This window comes from Entelurus aequoreus, linkage group LG16 (genome assembly GCF_033978785.1).
Source record: "Entelurus aequoreus isolate RoL-2023_Sb linkage group LG16, RoL_Eaeq_v1.1, whole genome shotgun sequence".
Taxonomy (NCBI): domain Eukaryota; kingdom Metazoa; phylum Chordata; class Actinopteri; order Syngnathiformes; family Syngnathidae; genus Entelurus; species Entelurus aequoreus.
Window position 1 is genome coordinate 18,350,035 of NC_084746.1, and position 17,443 is coordinate 18,367,477.

The following is a 17,443-nucleotide window of genomic DNA, read 5'->3' on the forward strand; positions in this document are numbered from 1 at the left end:
AAAAGACAGAGGTAGCAGGTAGGTAACGTTAGCCTACATGAAATTATTTGTCTGTTACAGAATGTGATAGTGACCTGGCTTTTTAGCATTAAGCTAATGTTACATGATTCGGCAATTGCTAATCAATAAATAGCTAGTTCTGTTTTAACGTCGGGTTAATATTGTGGAGGGGGCTAAATTGTTATGGAAAATAATAATGTAACGTTAGGTAATTACAGTACTCCCACCTTACATTCCTCAGGGACATTTGTATTAGATCTTTTAAGCAGGTGTTTTTTGTTTACATTGTTACTGCCTTCTGGTTAGCTAATGTTTGCCCTGCAGGTAATAGTCACTTTTCCACCCCTTTATATATTAGGTATAATTGTAAGCCTAGTTGTTAAAGTGCACATCATTAATGTTAATTAAGCAATATCACATGAGAGGGAATGCTGTTTTTTAATTTGAGCACTGCTGTGATTCGGTTAAAGATAATCATAACATAACATTCTCATATAATATGTTAATTTGCTTTCTTTAAGTAAAAAAAAAGGTCAAAGACAAAGCTATTCGGTTTCTTGTGAGTATATACACTTCACTGCCGATGTGGGGAGGGCGCCACCTAAAATCTTGCCTAGGGCGCCAGATTGGTTAGGGCCAGGCCTGCCTACAACCCATGGAAACACTTTAATCCGATCATGTACGGTTTTTGAAAAGTCAGACTAACACACCTGGATTATGCGATTGGAAACCAGATCTGTGGAGGGTGTGTGTGCGCCAGTCTCAACATGCGGGATACAACCCAGAAGCAGATACCATTCCATAAAAACATATCAATTGTCATGAAGAGGAGACACTTTTTATTTGTGTCACACATTAAAAGAACAGAACGTTTTTAAAAGTGTATCGATGGGAGTAATAAGAAACTGAGATTTATTTAAGAAGGTAGCTAAGAAATGTAGAATGTTAATTAGGACTCCCAAACAAAATACAAGTGAGATGAAAGATAATGAAGCAGGTATATTAAAGGTGAATAATAAAGTACACAAACCTCTTCACACTGCATTTGTTCAAGCCAATTGATTCACTTTCCACACAACTGGCAAGATAGTCCAGAATAATAGCAACCTTCATCTGGAACAGTATCAGTCGGGGCACCAACGGTCTTTTCCTTCACATTTAAAACTCCTTCCTTTGATCCACAGAGCCTCTGAATGAACTTTAAGACATTCAAAAGTTTTGTTTTCATGATTTTTGTCCGAAAATTCCTTTGAAAAAACTCTTGTCTGCTATTTAACATCAACATAACCGTTAAAGACGTTATATTTGTCATCTGTGTCAATATTACAGCGGACATCAATTAAAACAAGTTATAATGATCCGCAAATGGCTAGGGTGACGTCATAGGTCAACAGAAACAGTAATTAATTTTACCGTGCTAAAAGGAAATAGCGCCTTCCAGTGTACGGGAGGCACATGGCGTATGAGCAATAGTTGCTTTAGAGAAAGTGCATGGACACTTGGACTTCACACGTCGGTGTGAAAATACATAAAAACTAACTATTAGAGAAATCAGACTAATATAGTGCATGGAAACGTAGTGAGTGACCACAGCTGAGAAACAGATATTTCTGGCGAACCTCTAGGGGGCGTTTGCGGCCCAAGATTGGCCCTATAGTAAAGAAACACTTCTAATTTCCACCAGGTTTACGATACGAGCCTCAACTTCTGCGTGTGTATGCTAGTGTCCCCGCTTCCACCCGCAGAGACAAAGACAGTGGATAACAAACAAAGGCTTCACGTTGTTTCTTTCATTCCGCTATAGTTAGCTCAAAAAGTTATGGGCAGTTTTTCAGCAATCTTTCAGGAAATGTTGGTAATAGGTTAAGGAACAAGTCTTTACAGTTTGGAGCTGATCCGGATTAACTTTTTCGACACTTTATTTTTTTCGCGTGTTTCTGCATCTCTCCAGGTAATGTGTGTGTGAGTGGCAGGATGAAAAGCTCCGACTCACTTGGGGTAATTTGGCAGCAAACTTTGCTTCGTTTAGATAATAACATTAAACCCTTAATATTCTAGAGATAAAAATATTGTCTTCTATGTCCTTTAGTGTAATGTTCCACAACTTTTATTGAGCAAAGACACATTGTTTTAAGATATATAAACATCCAAATAAAAATGCATGTTGGTGATAAACAGGTTGATTGTTTACCTTCTACCATCAAGTGAAAGAACATTTAATTGATGTGCTCGTGATATCATTATAGGTTGGGAATCACTGCCCCAGTGCCTTTGAGCAGCATGGAGTAGTGATGTGCGATACCACTGATTTTCTTTCTGATCTGATACCGTGTATAAGTTCGGTTGGTATCGGTTTGTGCAAATAGACCTCATGTTTATGGTAAAATGTAAAAAGTTGTGTATATTAGGTGTTGCTGCTTAAGAAACTTCTCCATGACTTTAGCTCAAGACTTCTTCTATTTGAGATTGTCATTACTGCCACAAGTGGTGGGAAAGTGTATTACAACTGAGTACCATTGCAGCCCATACGGACCACTGCTGAGAAACACATTTTTGGCGACTCTGTACGGGGCCCTATGGTTAAGAAACACTGATTTAGACAAGATCTTAAAGATTTAGTTACCTTGCGATGTGATCCTGATAATCATATACATTATCTTCAATGACTAAAGTATCAATATTTGCATTTGATATTAAAGCATAAGGAACTGGTATCAGCGGTATAAATATTTCAGTATCAATCAGCACATCACTACCATAGAGGATGACAACAGAGCAATTTGATTGGAGAATGGTTACGAGCTCTCATCTCCAGGACGTCCGTCCCTCATTTAGCATTCAGTGAGTTGCTTACCGTATTTTTCGGACTATAAGGCGCACTTAAAATACTTTCATTTTCTCAAAAATCGACGGTGCGCCTTATAACCCGGTGCACCTAATGAACGGAATAATTTTGGTTGTGCTTACCGACCTCGAAGCTATTGTATTTGGTACATGGTGAAATGATAAGTGTGACCAGTAGATGGCAGTCACACATAAGAGATACATGTAGACTGTAATATGACTCAGGTAAACAACACCAAAATGTTATATGTTCCATTGAAAATATAGAACATTACACACAGCGCTCAAAAATCTATCAAAATGTTTTAGTACGACTTTGGTAAACTATGAAGGATTGTACTGTGCTTCAACAAAGGAGTATTATTATGGTGTGTGTATGAGGTAAGACATATTATCTGGCGTTTTGTTTCGCAATATTATGCAAATGCAACTTTTCTTACCTTCTGGTACCTGCTGATCTGTATTTAGGATCTGCATAAGTCCTGAAAATTTGCGCGAGTACGCCTTTGTAGTCCGTATTCGATAAGCTTCTTCTTTTTCTCTATCTTCTTGTTATGGGACATTCATCCTCCACTGTTGCCATTTCTAATATAAAGTAGTGTAAAGTTCTTACTTATATCTGTCAGTAAACTCGCCATAAAAGCGCTAAAACATACCGGTGTAGTGAGTTTACATTATTCACCCAAGGAACTTTAGTTATTAGAAAGTTCCGGTCGGACGGTTTTTCACGGGACACGTTGTTATTGTTTCCGGATGGGGAGATGCTGCTCCATTATTGATTGAAGTAAAGTATGATTGTCATTAAAACAGTTAGCTCCATCTTTTGACACTTCTTCCACTCCCGTCCTAACAAAGATGATGGAGAAAAGACCCTGCCGAAGGTGAGCCACGTAAATAAGACCGCCCACAAAACGGCGCATCCTGAAATGACGGTCAGAAAGATGATGTGTAAAACATCATCTATGCAACATTTTGACCAAAGAACCACCATTACATGTTATGTAGACCACAAGGAAGTGTTTTCCATCTAGAAAAAATAAATAATAATATGACCCCTTTAATGCGCCCTGTAATCTGGTGCGCCTTATATATGAAAAAATACCCGACTAGACACGCTCATCGGCGGTGCGCCTTATAATCCGGTGCGCCCTATGGTCCGGAAAATGCGCTATATTTGCAGGTGTGACTTTACAGCCCAGTGTGCTCCTGTGCCTCCTGCAGAACAACCTCAACACTATCGGCGAGTCCGTGCCGCGCCTCGTGTATCGGCCTCTGTCCAAACGCAAAGAGTCCGGCTTTTTAGAGGAGGAAGTGCGTTACCCCAAAGAGTCCCTGGCCAGCTTGGCTCACCTGGTGTTCGTCCATCACCTGGCTGTGGACACCATCCCCTGTGTCTTTAAGTAAGGACGGTGCCTTCAAACCGCCTGATCTTTGGTGATATTCTGAATTGTTCTTACTTCTTGCAGTCCCGTGTTTTGTCTCCGTTGCAATATGGAGCACATCTTCATCCTGCTGTCCAGGTGAACTGCTCACAACACATACGCACAACATGAAGTGGTGTGTGTACAAATATTACAGTGCATCCTAAAAGTAATCACAGGGCTTCACCTGTTCCATATTTTGTTATCTTACAGCCTTATTCCAAAATGAAATACATTTATTTGTGTCCTCTTCACAGTTCCACACACAATGCATCATAATAAACTATAAATGTATTTATTTTTTATTTTTATTTGGTTAATTTATTACTAATTACTTAGTTGATGCACCTTTGGCAGAAATTCCAGCCTCAAGTCTTTTTGAATACGATGCCACAAGCTTGGCACACCTATCTTTGGGCACTTTCAACCATTCCTCTTTGCAGCACCTCTCAAGCTCCATCAGCTTGGATGGGAAGGTTTTCATCCAGAATGTCTCTGTACATTGTTGCGTTCATCTTTCCCTCTATCCTGACTCGTCTCCCAGTTCCTGCCAATGAGAAGCATCCCCACAGCATGATGCTGCCACCACCATGCTTCACTGTAGGGATGGTATTGGCCTGGTGATGAGCGGTGCCTGGTTTTCTCCAAACATTCACGCCAAAGACTTCAATCTTTGTCTCATTAGACCAGAGGATTTAGTTTCTCATGGTCTGAGAGTCTTTCAGGTGCATTCTGGAAAACCTTTGACTAAGAAATGGCTTCCATCTGGCCACTGATTGGTGGATTGTCGTTCTGGACGGTTTTCCTCTCTTTAGAGGAATGCTGTAGCTCTGACAGAGTGACCATGGTCTTGGTCACCTCCCTGACTAGACTAAGATAAATGCAGCAATGTACAGAGACATCCTGGATGAAAACCTTCGCATCCAACCTGATGGAGGTTGAGAGGTGCTGCAAAGAGGAATGGTTAAAAGTGCCCAAAGATAGGTGTGCCAAGGTTGTGGTATTGTCTTAAAAAAACTTGAGGCTGGAATTGCTGCCAAAGATGCATTAACTAAGTATTAAGTTAAGGGTCTGAATACTTAAGTACATGTAATTTTTTAAAGTATTAATACATTTGCTAATATTTCAAAACAATTTTTTTTACATTGTCATTATGGTGTATCGTTAGTAGATTTTTTGGCTGTCACCGTAGGCTGATGTTAGCTTCCCTGCTATGAATCACTGTCAAATGTACATCGTGTGGGGACATTTATTAACGTACTGCAGCCTCATAGACAGACAGAGACGCACACGCATGCATAGAAACACCAATCAGTGTGTTCCCAGGTGCAGCCCACACCTATCAGTTTATGGTTTGCGTAAAGGCTAACTTGTTATTTTCCTTTGTAATCTCTGCCTACTGAGCCTATGGTGCTGTTAAGTTATTGTGGCTCAATTTGCCTTAATTTTTTTTATGTTAATGTATTATTATTTAATATATGTTATTGTTTTAGTTGCTTAAGAGATATTCCTGGCTCTGAATTTGCTCATTGCTATTTTATATTTGTTGCCGTCATCATTAAACGAACAGGTTACTCGTCACTTACTCAGTACTTGAGTAGTTTTTTCACAACATACTATTTACTTTTACTCAAGTAAATATTTGGGTGACTACTGCTTACTTTTACTTGAGTAATAAATCTCTAAAGTAACAGTACTCTTACTTGAGTACAATTTCTGGCTACTCTACCCACCTCTGACTGTATGTATATAATACAGCACAACAGGTTCCATTGTTCAACTACGATGTGGTTCTTGTAATTGTCTCCTAACGTCATTTTGATGTAATTGTCAGAACTGAAGAGCCCAGGATTCAGAAAGGATTGGTAAGTCAAGTGGATGTTTTTGTCACTTTTGGTATAAAAAATCAAGGCTGAGCCATATCCTGACGATGCAGACGTAGTAATCACATGTTCATGTTCCACTGTGCCACAGGAGCTTTATGAGAAGAGTCTCGTGCGTGTGGATGATGGCAGTCTGCCTGCAGACCTGCTGGAAATCAAAACCTTCCTGGCGGTTCCACGGGTAAACTTTTTGTATAAGCCTTTTTCTTTACTTTGGCTTTTCACAATAAGTGCCTTACTTGGACACTGTTTTTGTTTCAGACCTTAACGAAAGTCATGACGATATGTCCAAGACGCGATTTGGTAAGTCATCGTCAAAAAACAGCATACTAAAGTTTGTGATATTGGTATTATTTTCTTCCACTACAACTTTCTTAGGTAGACCTGCACCTTTTAATAAGATCCCATAAAAGAGCATCTAGTCCACATCATTCCTAATATAAAATACTAATATGAATACTAAAAATAAACACACACTCCTTCCATTTAAAAGACTTGGATAAAGTAAAGCATTCTGGGGGAATTAAAATGCATGTTAAATGTTAGCATACTAGCAAGATAGCACTCGGTAACAATATCATTTTCTCTTAGTTTCAGACATACTGTAAAAACAAATTGCCTAAAAATGCTAACACTTAGCATAATAGCGCCAAATATTATCCATGCTTTTTAGCTTTAGACCAGCGGTCGGCAACCCAAAATGTTGAAAGAGCCATATTGGACCATAAAACAAAACAAAAAATCAGTCTGGAGCTGCCAAAAATTCAAAGGCTTATATAAAGTGTTATAATGAAGGCAACACATGATGTAAGTGTCTATATTAATTATATTAACCTACTATCAAAGGCTGACACAAATCTTTGTTGACAGAAATGTTGTTTTTTAATTTTTATTCTACACATTTTTGCAACATTGGAAATCCTTAGTAAAATGGAGGTTTCTCACAGGATAGATAACTTTTGAAAATGACTGTCTCAGAATGGCCAAAGGTATAGATGTGTGTGTCCAAGTTAAAGGAAACGTCACGCTGTCTTCTTTTAATGGATTTATTACAATCTTTGCAAGCTGGTTAATGTTTGCTGTGGTCTGGAACAACATGGCACACTAACAACTATCTGAAATGCAGTCAGTATTACACACAGATAATGTGTCTTGAGACATGCAAATATAAATCAAATACACAGAGGACGTAAGTAAAGGAAATTAAATGAGCTCAAATATACCTACAAATGAGGCATAATGATGCAATATGTACATACAGCTAGCTTAAATAGCATGGATTAGCTTGCACTCAAGGATTGACCAAATATGCCTGATTAGCACTCCAGCAAATCAATAAAATCAACAAAGCTCACCTTTGTGCATTCACGCACAGCATAAAACGTTTGGTGGACAAAATTAGACAAAGTAGGAGTGGCATGAAACAAGTCTTCCTGTGGCAGCATCGGAGAAAGTTATACATGTAAACAAACTACGATGAGTTCAAGGATCGCTGAAATTAGTGGGACAAAACGGTGCCTGCAAAATATTCTCATCAGTGAAGCATGTTAAGTATAAACAGTGGAATTTCTAACAATTTGGAAGGTTTGTGTCATGTTTGTTCTCCTACAGAAAATATATTAAAACAAAAAGTATACATTTTTTCTTAATCTTTTTCTATTTTCCCCGTGGCCTCTTACCGGTCGGACGTGCCCTAAACACCTCCCTAGGGAGGCGTTCGGGTGGCATCCTGACCAGATGCCCGAACCACCTCATCTGGCTCCTCTCGATGTGGAGGAGCAGTGGCTTTACTTTGAGCTCCTCCCGGATGACAGAGCTTCTCACCCTATCTCTAAGGGAGAGACCCGCCACCCGGCGGAGGAAACTCATTTCGGCCGCTTGTACCCGTGATTTTGTCCTTTCGGTCATAACCCAAAGCTCATGACCATAGGTGAGGATGGGAACGTAGATCGACCGGTAGATTGAGAGCTTTGCCTTGCGGCTCAGCTCCTTCTTCACCACAACAGACCGATACAGCGTCCGCATTACTGAAGACGCCGCACCGATCCGCCTGTCGATCTCACGATCCACTCTTCCCTCACTCGTGAACAAGACTCCGAGGTACTTGAACTCCTCCACTTAGGGCAAGATCTCCTCCCCAACCCGGAGATGGCACTCCACCCTTTTCCGGGCGAGAACCATGGACTCGGACTTGGAGGTGCTGATTCTCATCCCAGTCGCTTCACACTCAGCTGCGAACCGATCCAGTGAGAGCTGAAGATCCTGGCCAGATGAAGCCATCAGGACCACATCATCTGCTAAAAGCAGAGACCTAATCCTGCAGCCACCAAACCGGATCCCCTCAACGCCTTGACTGCGCCTAGAAATTCTGTCCATAAAAGTTATGAACAGAATCGGTGACAAAGGGCAGCCTTGGCGGAGTCCAACCCTCCCTGGAAACGTGTCCGACTTACTGCCGGCAATGCGGACCAAGCTCTGACACTGATCATACAGGGAGCGGACCGCCACAATCAGACAGTCCGATACCCCATACTCTCTGAGCACTCCCCACAGGACTTCCCGAGGGACACGGTCGAATGCCTTCTCCAAGTCCACAAAACACATGTAGACTGGTTGGGCAAACTCCCATGCACCCTCAAGGACCCTGCAGAGAGTATAGAGCTGGTCCACAGTTCCACGACCAGGACGAAAACCACACTGTTCCTCCTGAATCCGAGGTTCGACTATCCGGCGTAGCCTCCTCTCCAGCACACCTGAATAGACCTTACCGGGAAGGCTGAGGAGTGTGATCCCACGATAGTTAGAACACACCCTCCGGTTCCCCTTCTTAAAGAGAGGAACCACCACCCCGGTCTGCCAATCCAGAGGTACCGCCCCCGATGTCCACGCGATGCTGCAGAGTCTTGTCAACCAAGACAGCCCCACAGCATCCAGAGCCTTAAGGAACTCCGGGCGGATCTCATCCACCCCCGGGGCCTTGCCACCGAGGAGATTTTTAACTACCTCAGCAACCTCAGCCCCAGAAATAGGAGAGCCCACCACAGATTCCCCAGGCACTGCTTCCTCATAGGAAGACGTGTTGGTGGGATTGAGGAGGTCTTCGAAGTATTCCCTCCACCGATCCACAACAACCGCAGTCGAGGTCAGAAGAACACCATCCTCACCATACACGGTGTTGATAGTGCACTGCTTCCCCTTCCTGAGGCGGCGGATGGTGGTCCAGAATCGCTTCGAAGCCGTCCGGAAGTTGTTTTCCATGGCTTCCCCGAACTCCTCCCATGTCCGAGTTTTTGCCTCCGCGACCGCTGAAGCCGCACACCGCTTGGCCTGTCTGTACCTGTCCGCTGCCTCAGGAGTCCTATGTCAGTCAGTAACAAATAAACAGAAAACAGTAGTGGTCAAATACAAATAAGGCAACAAGAGAAGTATCCTACACTTCTCTTTTGTAAAGTAAATCTGAACAGCCTATATGGGCATTTACATCAACTATATGATTTACCTGAGAAGCTGGACAGGACAAAAAAAAAAGGTCAAAAAATCTATTTGTGGCGGACGTAATTCTTTTGTGGCGGGCCGCCACAAATAAATGAATGTGTGGGAAACACTGCCTTTTTAGTTTTAGACCAACAAAATTGGTTAATACATGCTAACACTTAGCATGCTAGCAGATTAACGACAAGTACTATAACAATATTCATACCTTTTTAGTTTTAGACCTCCAAAATTGGTTAAAATACTGATATTCTAACACTTAGCATACTAGCAGAATAACACCAAATAATGTCCATGCCTTTTTTTTTTTAGACCTCCAAATTTGGTTAAAACGCTGACATGTTAACACGTCGCATGCTAGCAGTAGAACGTAAAGTAACATAAACAATATCCATGCCTTTTTAGCATTGATATTGTCTTTTTATCCATGCTTACAAAATTGGCTAACATGCCAATATTTAGTATGCTAGCAATTTTTTATTTTCTTTGAATTATATCCATGACTTTTGGTTTTATACCTACAGAATTAGCCAAAATGAGAACATGTTAACAGTTAGCATGCTAGCGCCTGGCGTGACAGAGTGCTAAATGTTAGGAACCGTTTGGAAATGTGGGAGTAGTTGATTCTGGAATACACCAACAATATCTAATTGGAATTTCAATTTTACTTTCTGTTTGCAACCTCAATTCAAATTAAATGTAAAAAATATTTTAATTGAGTTGGTATTTGGGAAGCATTCGCAATTGAATTCAGTTTTGCACAAGTCTGATTGATCGAGGACAATATGTTGAATTATTTTGCTTTCAGTTGTCAGAGAAACCAGTGAAGTTGGCACATTGTGTAATTCATAAAACAAAAACAGAATACAATGATTTGCAAATCCTTTTCAATTTATATTCAATTGAATAGACTGTAAAGAAAATATACTTAATGTTTGAAGTGGTAAACTTTATTTTTTGCAAATATTAGCTAATTTGGAATTTAAGGTTTTAAAAAAAAGCTGGCACGAGTGGCAAAAAAGACTTATAAAGTTGAGGAATGCTCATCAAACACTTATTTGGAACATCCCACAGGTGAACAGGCTAATTGGGAACATGTGGGTGCCATGATTGGGTATAAAAGCAGCTTCCATGAAATGCTCAGTCATTCACAAACAAGGACGGGGCGAGGGTCACCACTTTGTCAACAAATGCGTGAGCAAATTGTCCAACAGTTTAAGAACAACATTTCTCTACAAGCTATTGCAAGGAATTTAGGTCAAAAGATTCAGAGAATTTGGAGAAAGGCCAAATACCAACATTGAATGCGTGTGACCTTCGATCCCTCAGGTAAAAGTGACATCAGTGTGTAAAGGATATCACCACAGGGGCTCAGGAACATTTCAGAAAACCACAATCAGTAACTACAGTTGGTCGCTACATCTGTAAGTGCAAGTTAAAACTCTACTATGCAAAGCCAAAGCAATTTATCAACAACACCCAGAAACACCGCCGGCTTCGCTGGGCCCATGCTCATCTAAGATGGACTGATACAAAGTGGAAAAGTGTTCTGTGGTCTGACGAGTCCACATTTCAAATTGTTTTTGGAAACTGTGGACGTTGTGTCCTCCGGAACAAAGAGGAAAAGAACCATCTGGACTGGTATAGGCGCAAAGTTCAAAAGCCAGCATCTGTGATGGTATGAGGTAGGGATGTCCGATAATGGCTTTTTTGCCGATATCCGATATTCCGATATTGTCCAACTCTTAATTACCGATACCGATATATACAGTCGTGGGATTAACACATTATTGTGCCTAATTTGGACAACCAGGTATGGTGAAGATAAGGTCCTTTTTTTCAAAATTAATGAAATAAAATAAGATAAATAAATTAAAAACATTTTCTTGAATAAAAAAATAAAGTAAAACAATATAAAAACAGTTACATAGAAACTAGTAATTAATGAAAATGAGTAAAATTAACTGTTAAAGGTTAGTACTATTAGTGGACCAGCAGCACGCACAATCATGTGTGCTTACGGACTGTATCCCTTGCAGACTGTATTGATATATATTATGTAGGAACCAGAATATTAATAACAGAAAGAAACAACCCTTTTGTGTGGGTTGGGGGAGGGAGGTTTTTTGGGTTGGTGCACTAATTGTAAGTGTATCTTGTGTTTTTTATGTTGATTTAATAAAAAATAAAAAAAACGATACCGATAATGAAAAAACCGATACCGATAATTTCCGATATTAAATTTGAAAGCATTTATCGGCTGATAATATCGGCATGCCGATATTATCGGACATCTCTAGTATGGGGGTGTATTAGTGCCCAAGGCATGGTAACTTACACATCTGTGAAGGCACCATTAATGCTGAAAGGTACATACAGGTTTTGGAGCAACATATGTTGCCATCCAAGCGATGTTATCATGGACGCCCCTGCTTATTTCAGCAAGACAATGCCAAGCCACGTGTTACATCAACGTGGCTTCATAGTAAAAGAGTGCGGGTACTAGACTGGCCTGCCTGTAGTCCAGACCTGTCTCCCATTGAAAATGTGTGGCGCATTATGAAGCCTAAAATAGCACAACGGAGACCCCCGGACTGTTGAACAACTTAAGCTGTACATCAAGCAAGAATGGGAAAGAATTCCACCTGAAAAGCTTCAAAAATTGGTCTCCTCAGTTCCCAAACGTTTACAGAGTGTTGTTAAAAGGAAAGGCCATGTAACACAGTGGTGAACATGCCCCTGTGACAACTTTTTTGCAATGTGTTGCTGCCATTCAATTCTAAGTTAATGATTATTTGCAAAAAAAATGTTGTTTCTCAGTTGGAACATTACATATCTTGTATTTGCAGTCTATTCAATTGAATACAAGTTGAAAAGGATTTGCAAATCATTGTATTCTGTTTTTGTTTTATGAATTACACTACGTGCCAACTTCCCTGGTTTTGGGTTTTGTAGATCTTCATTGTATTTGTGTGCCTAATAACGTAATTTAATATTAATTTGAGCTACAAGCAGTGCCCCACTTTAGCCAGCAGATGTCACTCTTTGATGTTCATTCCAATAATGGTCAACACTTAATAAAGTAATGATTTCATTTCGAGATGAATCCATCTTTATAAGTATTTAATACTGTTTTATAGTAGTTTCAGTAATGTGTTATTTCCACATTGCCCTGTGAGGGGGCTGGAGCCTATCCCAGCTGCACTCCATCCAAATGAAGCATTATTATTGTTGTGAGTGTGATGACATGAACATATAACATGATCTTCCACCACAGAGGAGCAAAGGTCTGAAGGTGTTCCAGCTGAGCATTGATAAATTCGATCCTGAGGCCAAGTACCATTTTTTCAAGTGGGTTCCACCTTGCCGTCTGGAGAAGTACTTTAGAGTGGCACGTGGTCTAACCGCTGGGCCGTGTTTCAGGTTCATGCTGAAGATCAGCAGTCACTCAGGAGTGGAAGGCTACGTCATCAAAAACATCCGAACTCAGATCGACGGCGCTCTACGGGTGAAGTGCCGCCGTAAACGTCAGGGTGAGTGTTTGCCCTCGCTTATACTCGCCTGCTTGTCTTCATAGCCGGACAACGCTAACAGCTGGTTTGCGGGCGTTCATCTGCTTCCCCTGCTGCGCTCGGTCTTCACCCTCCCGGACGGCCCCGAGACTGACCTCCTGCAGTACCTGGACAGGTAAACCCTCACATGGAAATAGGCATCAAGATGAAGCAGTGGCTGTATATACAAAGTATTCACAGCCCTTCACTTTATGTTATTCCACAATAGAATGCATTACCGGTACTTTTGTCCTCAAAATTCTACACACAATACCCCTTAACGACAATGTGAAGGTTTTTTTTTAATTATCAAATTGTGCAAATGTATTCAAACAAAAAATGACATGTACATAAGTATTGACAGCCTTTGCTCAATACTTAGTTGATGCACCTTCGGCACAAATTCCAGCCTCAAGTATTTTTGAATACGATGCCACAAGCTTGGCACACCTATCTTTGAGCACTTTCAATCATTCCTCTTTGCAGCACTTCTCAATCTCCATCGGGTTGGATGGGAAGTGTTGGTTTTCATCCAGGATGTCTCTGTACATTACTGCATTCATTTTTTCCCTCTATCCTGACTAGTGTCCCAGTTAGTTTTCATCTGGGATGTCTCTGTACATTGCTGCATTCATCTTTCCCTTTATCCTGACTAGTCTCCCAGTTAGTTTTCATCCAGGATGTCTCTGTACATTGCTGCATTCATCTTTCCCTTTATCCTGACTAGTCTCCCAGTTAGTTTTCATCCAGGATGTCTCTGTACATTGCTGCATTCATCTTAGTTTAGTCAGGTTGGTGACCAAGACCATGGTCACTCTGACAGAACTACAGCATTCCTATGTGGAGAGAGGAGAACCTTCCGGAAGGACAATCCACCAATCAGTGGCCAGACGAAAGCCATTTCTCAGTTAAAAAGTTAGCCAAAATGCACCTGAAAGACTCTCAGACCATGAGAAACTAAATTCTCTGGTCTAATGAGTCAAAGATTGAAGTCTTTGGCGTGAATGCCAGACATCATGTTTGGAGGAAACCAGGCACCGCTCATCACCAGGCCAATACCATCCCTACAGTGAAGCATGGTGGTGGCAGCATCATGCTGTGGGGATGGTTTTTAGTGTCAGGAACTGGGCGACTAGTCAGGATAGAGGGAAAGATGAATGCAGCAATGAACTGAGACATCCTGGATGAAATGGTTGAAAGTGCTCAAAGATAGGTGTGCCAAGCTTGTGGCATCGTATTCAAAAAGACTTAAGGCTGGAATTGCTGCCAAAGGTGCATCAACTAAGTATTGAACAAAGGCTGAGAACATATGTGATTTCTTGGATTTTTATTTGTAATAAATTAGCAAAATTTAAAGGCCTACTGAAATGAGATTTTCTTATTCAAACGGGGATAGCAGGTCCATTCTATGTGTCATACTTGATCATTTCGCGATATTGCCATATTTTTGCTGAAAGGATTTAGTAGAGAACATTGACGATAAAGTTCGCAACTTTTGGTCGCTGATAAAAAAGCCTTGCCTGTACCAGAAGTAGCGTGACGTCACAGGTTGTGGAGCTCCTCACATCTGCACATTGTTTACAATCATGGCCACCAGCAGCGAGAGCGATTCGGACCAAGAAAGCAACGATTACCCCATTAATTTGAGCGAGGATGAAAGATTTGTGGATGAGGAAAGTGAGAGTGAAGGATTAGAGGGCAGTGGAAGCGATTCAGATAGGGAAGATGCTGTGAGAGGCGGGTGGGACCTGATATTCAGCTGGGAATGACTAAAACAGTAAATAAACACAAGACATATATATACTCTATTAGCCACAACACAACCAGGCTTATATTTAATATGCCACAAATTAATCCCGCATAACAAACACCTCCCCCCTCCCGTCCATATAACCCGCCAATACAACTCAAACACCCGCACAACACACTCAATCCCACAGCCCAAAGTACCGTTCACCTCCCCAAAGTTCATACAGCACATATATTTCCCCAAAGTTACGTACGTGACATGCACATAGCGGCACGCACGTACGGGCAAGCGATCAACTGTTTGGAAGCCGCAGCAGCGTACTCACGGTAGCGCATATCCAACTCAAAATCCTCCTGGTAAGAGTCTCTGTTGTCCCAGTTCTCCACAAGCATGCGTATCCAACTCAAAGTCCTCCTGGTAAGAGTCTCTGTTGTCCCAGTTCTCCACAGGCCAATGGTAAAGCTTGACTGTCATCGTTCGGGAATGTAAACAATGAAACACCGGCTACGTGTTTGTGTTGCTGCAGCCGGCCGCTAATACACCGCTTCCCACCTACAGCTTTCTTCTTTGCTATCTCCATTGTTCATTAAACAAATTGCAAAAGATTCACCAACACAGATGTCCAGAATACTTTGGAATTTTGCGATGAAAACCGACGACTTAATAGCTGGCCACAATGGTGTCCCAAAATGTCCGCTACAATCCGTGACGTTACGCGCAAACGTCATCATACCGAGACGTTTTCAGCAGGATATTTCACGGGAAATTTAAAATTGCACTTTAGTAAGCTAACCCGGCCGTATTGGCATGTGTTGCAATGTTAAGAGTTCATCATTGATGTATAAACTATCAGACTGCGTGGTCGGTAGTAGTGGGTTTCAGTAGGCCTTTAAAAATAAAACCTTTTCACATTGTCATCATGTGGTATTGTGTGTATTTTGAGGGCAAAAATTAATGTACTCCATTTTGGAATAAGGTCCGTAACATAAAATGTGGAACAAGTGAAGTGCTGTGAATACTTTCCTTGTGCGCTGTATAAAAAAGGACATTGAACTGTTGTGTGTTGGAGGACTGTGTATTTGTTAAATAAGATGAAGTGCGTGTGTGCAAACAGACTGATGGAGTGTCTGAACCTGCTGCGTTACCTCCTGATAAGAGACAAAGTGACTGACAACAAGGTAAACGTCGTTCTTAATTCACCACATCACTGCCTAAGCCGCCCTCAAAAAGTTCCTTCCTGCGACCCAAATGTACTCAAATCCACCATATCCTGTCAAAGCATCAACATACACTATATTGCCAAAAGTATTTGGCCACCCATTCAAATGATGAGAAGCAGGTGTCCTAATCACTTGGCCTGGTGTATAAAATCAAGCATTTAGGCATGGAGACTGTTTCTACAAACATTTGTGAAAGAATGAGCCGCTCTCAGTGATTTCCAGCGTGGAACTGTCATAGGATGCCACCTGTGCAACAAATCCAGTCGTGAAATTTCCTTGTTCCTAAATATTCCAAAGTCAACTTTATTATAAGAAAAGTGAAGAGTTTTGGAACAACAGCAACTCAGCCACCAAGTGGTAGGCCATGAAAACTGACAGAGAGGTGTCAGCGGATAGTGCAAAGACTTTCTGCACAGTCAGTTGATACAAAACTCCAAACTTCATGTGACCTTCCAATTAGCCCACATACAGTACGCAGAGAGCTTCATGGAATGGGTTTCCATGGCCGAGCAGCTGCATCTAAGCCACAGATCACCAAGTCCAATGCAAAGCGTGGGATGCAGTGGTGTAAAGCACGTCGCCACTGGACTCTAGAGCAGTGGAGACACCTTCTCTGGAGTGATGAATCACACTTTTCCATCTGGCAATCTGATGGACCAGTCTGGGTTTGGAGGTTGCCAGGAGAACGCTACATTTTGGACTACATTGTGCCGAGTGTGAAATTTGGTGGAGGAGGAATTATGGTGTGGGGTTGTTTTTCAGGAGTTGGGCTTGGCCCCTTAGTTCCAGTGAAAGGAACTTTAAATGCTCCAGGATAGCAAAACATTTTGGACAATTCCATGGGATGGCACTTTAAGTTCATATGTGAGTAAAGGCAGGTGGCCAAATACTTTTGGCAATATAGTGTGTATCGCACATATAAACAACAGACATGAATTCATTAGCAAAAAGCAGTAGTAGATATTTTAGTTTAGCACCTTCTGCTACGTTTGATAATGAGGTCAAAGCTGACTGATGTTTATTTCTATCAGTCAACTTGTCAAGCTCGTGAACGAGCACTTGCTCCAGATAAAGAGCGTATCCCACCAAGGGTATCGTATATCTTCATGACCTGTCATTCATGCTAAACCCATGTAGTAGTTGATTAGTGCAGAGTCATGCATAGAGAGAGTATGGAGTCACTCGGTTACCAACGATCTCATAAACGATGGATCAAAAGCCCCTCACGTGACAGGGCGCCATGTTGAACACACCACTTCTTAATTACACATTTATTTTCATT

At 41.3% G+C, this 17,443-nt stretch overlaps 1 protein-coding gene across 2 annotated transcripts in view; it reads left to right on the plus strand.

Annotated features, from left to right (window-relative positions):
- The window catches only part of glmna (glomulin, FKBP associated protein a), a 32,757-nt gene that overhangs the window by 11,530 nt on the left and 3,784 nt on the right, over positions 1–17,443 (plus strand). For both annotated transcript variants that reach the window (XM_062022275.1, XM_062022276.1), the window contains exons 8-16: positions 4,066–4,244; positions 4,311–4,364; positions 6,100–6,130; positions 6,240–6,329; positions 6,410–6,451; positions 12,918–12,991; positions 13,064–13,148; positions 13,218–13,327; positions 16,056–16,119. In XM_062022275.1, the coding sequence (XP_061878259.1) occupies positions 4,066–4,244; positions 4,311–4,364; positions 6,100–6,130; positions 6,240–6,329; positions 6,410–6,451; positions 12,918–12,991; positions 13,064–13,148; positions 13,218–13,327; positions 16,056–16,119 (729 nt within the window). The remainder of the gene's footprint in view (positions 1–4,065; positions 4,245–4,310; positions 4,365–6,099; positions 6,131–6,239; positions 6,330–6,409; positions 6,452–12,917; positions 12,992–13,063; positions 13,149–13,217; positions 13,328–16,055; positions 16,120–17,443) is intronic.